The sequence below is a fragment of the Muntiacus reevesi genome, chromosome 1 (genome assembly GCF_963930625.1).
Source record: "Muntiacus reevesi chromosome 1, mMunRee1.1, whole genome shotgun sequence".
In the NCBI taxonomy this organism is placed as follows: Eukaryota; Metazoa; Chordata; class Mammalia; order Artiodactyla; family Cervidae; genus Muntiacus; species Muntiacus reevesi.
The window spans coordinates 137,906,097-137,914,922 of NC_089249.1; the positions used below are offsets into that span (position 1 = coordinate 137,906,097).

The window sequence follows — 8,826 nt, forward strand, 5'->3', positions numbered from 1 at the left end:
TCTGAGAGAACTTCCCAATAAACCTCTTGCATGGAAATCTCAGTCTGAGGTTTATATACTGAGGAACCCAACTTTAGACAGTGACTTTGAGGAGCTCTAGAGAAAGACGTTTATCTGTGTACTAAGTTGTTTCAGTCATGTCCAACTCTTTGTGACACTTTGGACTGTAGCCCACCAGGCTGCTATGTGCACGGGATTCTCCAGGCAAGAATACTGGAGTGGTTTGCCATGCCATCCTCCAGGGGATTATCCCAACCCAGGGATTGAATCCATATCTCTTGTATCTCCTGCATTGGCAGGCAGGTTCTTTACCATTGAGCCATCAGGGAAGCCCAGAGAAAGATGACCTACTTATAAATACTACTGAGATAATCATTGTTCATATATAAAAAAGGAATTAGATCCCTACCCCTTTATATGCAAAAACTTTTAGAAGAAAATATGGGAGAATATCTCTATGACTTCAAAGTAGGAACAGTTTCTTAAAGCACAAAATCCTAATTGTGTAAAATATATAATACCAGTTACATTAAAATGAGAACTTTTATTTATTAAATGACAGTAACAGTTTGTAAAAAAATATAAGCTGTTTGCTGGGAGAAGATTTTTGCAACCTAATAATAGACAAAGCATATGTAATAGAATGTATTAGGAACTTATTCAAATGAATATGAAAAAGATTATTAGTAAAATGGTCAAGAAATATGAACAGAAGAGGAGATTCAATTGGCCAATAAACATAAAAATGTGCTCAACTTTGTTAATATCCACATAAATGAAACTTAAAACCATTCAGTGTAAGTTAATACCTAATAGAATGGAAAATCTAAGATTTCTAATGTAACCAAACTGTTGAAGAGAATGTGTGTCAAAAGGAACTTTTATATTCTCCTGGGTGTAAATTGGTAATACTACTTTGGGGGGGAAATGGACTTTATTTTGTAATTTAAACTACGTAGACCCCCATGATCTAGTAATTGCATTCTTAAGTACTGATGTATGCTAGAGTGATGTGTCTCAGATTTCAGGGTTCTTATAATTTACCTGGGAATCTTGTTAAAATGATTCTGACTCAGCAGGTCTGGGGCGGGGCCTGACATTCTGCAGTTATACTACTACCAGGTGGTGCTGACTTGACATAGCTCCACATAGAGCCCTGACTTTCAGACTTTCTGACTATAACTTCAGTATAGAGAACACATTTTAAATCCCTATTTGGTAGTACATCAGAGATGTCCGAGACTCTGTCTAGTTTAATCTCTCCTTCTCAGCAAGAATCGTGTTACTGTTGTCATCTGTCTTCTCTTTGACTAATTCTAGTGAAATAATACTGTTTCCCTGGACTTAATTCTCTTGTCAGGTAGCTCTAAATGTTAGAAAGTTTCTTCCTCATTTTAACTGAATGTTTGTCCATGTAATTTCTAGATAGGATGCTAAGTTCTACACTCTACTTTAACAAAGAAAAGAATCTGTATTTTCTTCGCACAGCCATCCTTCAGGGAGTTTAATTATTATAAAATCATGATCTAAAGAAAAAGACAACAGTCGTCTACAAGATAGTATTTCTAGTTTTAATTCTTGAACTGATCTTAAGAAATCTTGAATTCTGTCTTCTATTTAGCACATTTACTAATACATCACAAGTTAATGCATTTTATTTTTTGTGTTTAGGACACAAATATCTATTTGGCTGGTACTGAAGAAGGTCATATTCACAAGTGTTCCTGTTCATATAATGAACAATATCTAGATACCTACAGAGGACATAAGGTTAGTTTTAATTACAGTAGGTATGGAAAATTTTATCTTATTGTATTTCTGAAAAAAACAGTATCATTAGACACAGTATTTTTATGCAATAATTTTGGATTTAAAAATACAAGCTTGAATTTGTATATAAAACACCCATAGTATGTGGGGCTTTTAATTTGGCTTCTAGATATCCTTGATTTCTTTTCATAAGTTATTAGGCCACAGTTTTTGCTTCTAAAAGACTGCTGATTTAACAGGCTGATCTCAAAGTAAAACTGTCTCTGGCATATATGTATTCCCTACATTTTAAAATGATAGTTCCTACCACGTTTTCTCCCTTATTTTTGTGTATTTTTCTTAGTATTCCTAAATATTTTTAAATACTATAGTATATGTTAATATTTAGTAAGTACAGTAGCAAATATATTTGTATGCTTCTGTATGTCATAATTTAGGGAAGAGATTCAACTTTGACCTAGTATTCTTAGCTAAGATAATACTTACACAATAATGTATGGTGTATAAAGCTTTTAGAAATCTGAGCATTTTAAGTTTTTTGGTCAAATATAAGTATAAGACATTAAATACTACTTACTATGTATCTTAATTTATTTTTCTAATCCTAGGGACCAGTGTATAAAATAGCATGGAACCCATTTTGCCATGATGTTTTCTTAAGCTGTTCTGCAGATTGGGGTGTTATTATATGGCAACATGAGAATCTCAAACCATTTTTGAGTTTTTATCCAACTACTTATGTTGTTTATGATATTGCCTGGTCTCCAAAATCATCCTACATATTTGCAGCTGCAAATGAGAGCAGAGTGGAGATTTGGGACCTTCACATCAGCACGTAAATATTAACATTTTTCTTGAAGATAATTGTAGATAATAAAAGTAGAAGATAATTGCAGTTCCATCTAAATGGTGACTGGTGGTTTTGACATTGGTTAGAAAGAAGAATAGTTACTTTAAAACAAGTAATAGTTCACACTGTGGGAGTCCTTTATGAATAAAGTGATGTGCCAGGATAATATATTAATTACCTATATCATATGTATTAATAGTTTTAAAATATTTGAATGAAAATAGGTTACTCTATCTCCTCAATTTTAAAAAATATTTATTTATTTATTTGGCTGCATCAGGTGTTAGTTGTGGCATGTAAGATCTTTTAGTTGTGACATGCAAACTTTTAATTGCGGTATGTGGGATCTAGTTCCCTGACCGAGGATTGAAGCCAAGTCCCCTGCATTCGGAGCGTGGAGTCTTAGCTGCTGAAACACCACGGTACTCCCTCATCAAATTTTTATAGACTGATATAGGATATCATAACTACCTTGAATTCTTTGTCATTGTCTGATTTATGGAAGAATGCAGAGAGGCACTTTTCTAGTTGTTCTTAACTGAAGACCTTTTATTAGTAATATAAAGAAAGGGAGCAAAATAAGTATTTTTTTAAATGATATTTACTTGGTCTCTTACTTCATTTTAAAACATATTTGAAGAGACATGCATTTAATTAAAAGTTTTTAAGTGTTACGTCAAAGTTATTAGAGGGCCATAGACTGTCCTTTTTAGTATGAAAATTTATATAGTGCTGGAATTGTGTTTAATGATCCTACTTCTTCAATCATTATTTCAATATTAGAAAATATTGTAGACCTTTAGGCAAGTTATTAAGGAGGAGAAGCATGGAAATGCATTCTTGTTTGAAATAAATGATAGAAAATTCAATGGGTTTATTAATAACTGCAATTTTTTTCCTAGAGATTAATAGTTTAGTAACTTTAAAATTTTGTCACAACTCATTCTATAAAACAATTTGAACTAAAAACTCAAGGAGTACAACACAAAACAATTTATTTTTGAGTATGAGATGACTAATGTAGAAAGTGCTTACTTACAGGAGTGTCATCTCTGATTTTTTTTTTCCTAGTAAGATTGTAGTTCCCAGGCAAAATTTCTTCAGAAGAGATATGCAAGTTACTGTTTCTTTTAAAAGAATGTCAATGGATTGCTTTGGATGAGCAATAGTAGAGAAGGTTCTTGTTTAGAGAACCTTGGAACAAGGTTCTAAATCTTGTTCAGATTCACTTCTGGTCCAGGGATTCATTTGGATCAAAACATCCTTCCCTTAAAAGACATTTATTAATTAACAAGTTGTACTGGAGATCCTCAGAGAAACTGAACCAATAAAATAGAGATGGTGGGAGGAAGGGAGAGAGAAAGAGACAGAGAGATTTAAAAATATTGGCTCATGTGATTGTGGGCTGGCAATTCCCAAGTTTGCTTGATAGGGTAGCAAGCCGGAATTTCCATCAGGGGAGTCCATGTTGCAGTCTTGAGTGCAAAGGCAGTATAGAGGCAGAAATTTATTCTGCTTTGAGGACCTCAGTCTTTTCTTTTAAGGCTTTCAACAAGTTAGATGAGGCCAACTCACTTTGTGGAGGATAATTTGCTTTATTCAAATTCTACTGATTTAAGTTAATCATATCATGCCTTCACAGCAGTGTGTAGACTGGTGTTTGACTAAACAACTGAAAACCACAGCCTAGCCAAGTTAATGCATAAAATTAATCATCACAGGAGTTTAAAGTATAAGTTCACATCTTAATGTGAATACTTTAATTTATTTAGTTGAAATTAGTTGATTGAAAGAATGAAAGCTTTGATTGAATAAAAGGTGAGAAGTAGTTATTTTGCTTTTGGAAACACGTAAAGACACTTTTGGTTTTTGTTACATGAAATCACACATATCTCAGACTTTTCTTAGTCTGTATGTAAAGAGAACATATTAATAATAACTAAATTTACAAATACAGTATTTCATTACAGTTTGGACCCTCTGATTGTCCATGTTGCTAACCCTGGAATCAAGTTCACAACTGTTCTTTTTGCTAAGCAAACAGATTGCCTTCTGGTGGGAGATAGCGATGGACAAGTTGCTGTATATGAATTAAAAAATATGCCCACTACTTTGGACTCTAACAGGGTAAGACTTGAAAGTCAAAATCTTATGTCATTTTATGATTTTATTCAGCTATAGTTTTGCGTCAACAAGATTTACATTTCTCAAATATCTGAATTGTGGCACAGTGGGAAGATAAATGTAAGTCCCAAGAGTGGCATGGTGCCTAGTAGGCTTATTTTACTTGAGCCTCACAGTCTTTATCTGTTAAATGAAAACATCATTCTTTATTTTTAAAAGTAAATAATGTTGTTGAGCAGAATAATTATAAATATTATATGAAATAATTTAAAACTGTCCCTAGTTTATGGTTGTGACTGTTCTCTGCAAATATTCAAAGACTTTTACAAGATATATTTTTATTTATTTGTTTTTGTCAGAAAAGTAGAATTTATGGGTAAGCATGAGTAAGGAGGGGCAGTGCCAAGGCTCTCATGAGTGCAGGACCCATTTGTCAGGAGGCCACGGTTAGGGATATATTTGACCCTCCAGCCATCTAGGATGAGCCGCTTTTCAACCATCATGTTTTCAAATTCACCTGCATTAAACTTAGTAAATCCCCACTTCTTGGAGATGTAGATCGTCTGGTGGCCAGGGAACTTGAATTTGGCTCTGACGAGGGCCTCAATCACAGGTTTATTGTTCTGCTGCTAGGTGTGGATGGCCATTATGACTCTGGCCACTGCTCCCTGGGACTTTCCAAAGGCACCGAGCATACCTGTCTGGAGCCTAGACAGAACAGCATGCCAGTCATGAAGGTCCGCTAGGAAGAGTTGTCTCCTCGGCTTCTTAGGGCAACCTGTACAGGCAATAGCCAAGGAGGCTGCTGTTTGCAGCCATTGTACACTGGGCCCCTCTGAGGAGAGCACAGTCAGCCTAAGTGGCTGCAAAAATAAAAAATATTTTATTTTTAAATCTTTTTGGAAATAATATTTTTAGATGTTATCCAGTGTTCCTAAGGTTGCTATTTGTTTCTATTGGTTTGACATTATCCTCTTCCCTAACTCTCATCTTCAGATATCAAAGCTTTGCTTTAAAACTTTGATAAGTAAATCAGCATCACTAGATGCCCACTATTTTTAGACGAGATCGGGCGCGTTCAGGGTGGTATGGCCGTAGACAGATGCCCACTATTTTTAATATTATATATTTATTTTTTTGCTTATTTGTTGTTTAAAAGTTTTTTAAATTGAAGTAAAGTTGATTCATAGTGTTAAATCACATAGAGATTTGGTGTTTTTATATATTATACTTAGTTTAAAATTATTATAAAATATTGGGTATATTCCCTGTGCTTTACATTATATCCTTGTATCTTATTTATTTTATACCTAGTAATTTATACCTCATAATCCTCTTCCCTTATCTTGCTACTCTCTCCTCCCCTCTCCCCACTGATAACCACTAATTTGTTCTCTGTATCTGTGAGTCTTGCTTCTATTTTGTTACATTAGTTCGTTCATCTTATTTTTTAGATTCCACATATATGTGAAAACATATTGTATTTATCTTTCTCTGACTTACTTCACTAAGCATGCTGCTAAGCATAATGCCCTCCAAATCCATCCATGTTGTTGCAGATGGCAGAATTTCATTTTCTTAAAATTTCTGGGTAATATTCCACTATATATATATATATATATATATACACACACACACACACACATATATATACACACACATATATATACACACACTATATAGATGTCCATTATTTTCAAGATAGCTTTTCAGTATTTTTCTATTTATGTTTAGATTTCTAGTTTAAGGAATGATCTGGTAAATATTACCATGAATATATTAGCATGTTAACAATATTAAAAATACACATGAATCAATAAGAAAAAACACTAAGACTCCAATTGAAGGGTGAGTAAGGTCAGGAACAGTTCATTCACAAAATATGGCTGGTAAATATATTTTAAAATTAACCTCATTAACAAAAATATTTCATTAAGTTAAATGAAAAGCATTCATTTTATAGAATTCTCATATATCAGATTAACAGAAATTCTTTTAATTGGCCTACTTATTCAGTTCAGTTCAGTTCAGTTGCTCAGTTGTGTCTGACGCTTTGTGACCCCATCAATCGCAGCACGCCAGGCCTCCCTGTCCATCACAAACTCCCGGAGTTTACTCAGACCCATGTCCATCGAGTCGGTGATGCCATCCAGCCATCTCATCCTCTGTTGTCCCCTTCTCCTCCTGCCCCCAATCCCTCCAGCATCAGGGTCTTTTCCAATGAGTCAACTCTTCACATGAGGTGGCCAAAGTATTGGAGTTTCAGCTTCAGCATCAGTCCTTCCAATGAACACCCAGGACTGATTTCCTTTAGGATGGACTGGTTGGATCTCCTTGCAGTCCAAGAGACTCTCAAGAGTCTTCTCCAACACCACAGTTCAAAAGCATCAATTTTTCGGTGCTCAGCTTTCTTCACAGTCCAACTCTCACATCCATACATGACCACTGGCCTACTTATTACTGACAGATATTTGGTAAGATAGATCCTCGCTTATACTGACAGTTGAAATAAAAATTAGTGTCAGTTCTTTGGGAGCAATTTGACAATCTGAATCAGAATTGTTGACTTTTGGAGCTCTATCTTACAGAAATATTCATAAAGGCAATCTATGAAATTATGTTTTGTGATAGGATGAGACAAAAGAGAAAAGGAAAGAAAAAAAGGAAAAGGAACCAATCTAAATATCCAACCAGAGGGAAATATGACTAAGCAAGTCAGAAGTGCTGATTAGGTTTGGGTTACATGTAAGAGGTAAAGTTTTGCCCCAGCCATATGGACTATGTTTTTTGAACAAACAAGCAAACAGAAAATACTTACTTACATACATACTAGCTTGCTTGGAACTTTGTACACTGTTTGGTTCTCTACCCACTTCAAGTCTTTGCTCAAACGTCAGTTTCTTAGTGAAGTCTTCCCTGGCCACTTTATTTAAAATTGCAGCCTCTACCCTCCCCCACACTCCCTATTCAATACTCCTCCATGACTAATGTTCTTAATAACACTTATCTTTGTTATCTCTGTGAGCGTGTGTATGTGTGTGTGTGTGTGTGTGTGTGTGTGTGTGTGTGTGTGCGCGCACGCACACGCGCACATACGCTCAGTCACTCAGTGGTGATGTCCTGCTCTTTGACACCCCAGGGACTGTAGACGGCAAGGTTCCTCTGTCTATGGGATTTCCCAGGGAAGAATACTGGAGTTTTGATTGATTTATTTTGTTAATTGCCCATCTCCCACAGCTAGATTATAAGCTCTACACAAACATTAAATTTGTCTCTATTGTTCTGGGCTATGTCCCTATGGCTTAGTACAGTGTCTGGCTTATAGTAGTTATCAATAAATGTTTTTTTTTTTTTAATAAATACGCATTGAAAAGCTAGAGAAAAAAATCACAGAAGCATTGTTTCTTAGAGGTAGGATCATAGTGAATTTTAGTCTTCTACTTATCAGTTTATAAGTCATTATAGTACACCGAGTAATTGTTTAAATGCATTGGTCTCCTTACAAAATAGTTTTAGTGTGCTCTGAGAATGCATCTCTAATGCCTTATTTTTTCCATGATATAAACTATTTTAATATTTTCCTTTTCTCACACATTCATTGAGTATAAGATATTTTAACAGGATGGGGATGTTTATGCTCATAGTGAACCTTGGTTAAGATATACAGCTCAACAGCTAAAAGAAATTAAAAGAGAATTCTATTCTTTATTTAAGTCTTTCAAAGAAACATTAAAATGAATCCAAATACATAGTTCATAGTACTCCTTTTGCTTCTTCCACCCATAGCTCTCAAATCATAAATATAAACTCAAGGCCTGAATCCATTCTTTTTTGTCTCTGTAATTCTTTCAGTGCTAAGAACTTGTCCACAAGCTCTGAAGTGGGGGCAGTGGGGAAGGGGGGCTTGAATTTTTTCAAAATTTTTATTAGTATGTGTTGGTGTAGTGGTTGGAGGGAAATCTGTAAGCATTAGCATGTTGAGTCTCTTCATCGCATGTATTTTTATCTAGTACCTATCAATTGCTACAATAATTTGTCAATATAAATTATAATATTTTGTATACATGTCTTTCTTACTAATT

The 8,826-nt window shown here is 34.6% G+C and overlaps 1 protein-coding gene and 1 pseudogene across 1 annotated transcript in view; one reads left to right on the forward strand and one right to left on the reverse strand.

Moving 5' to 3' along the window:
• DNAI4 (dynein axonemal intermediate chain 4) overlaps window positions 1–8,826 on the forward strand; it is a 104,286-nt gene that overhangs the window by 87,480 nt on the left and 7,980 nt on the right. The window contains 3 exon segments of the mRNA XM_065911239.1: window positions 1,672–1,770; window positions 2,379–2,605; window positions 4,591–4,747. Coding sequence (XP_065767311.1) covers window positions 1,672–1,770; window positions 2,379–2,605; window positions 4,591–4,747 — 483 coding nt within the window.
• On the reverse strand, window positions 5,495–5,613 carry LOC136156405 (small nucleolar RNA SNORA70; annotated as a pseudogene).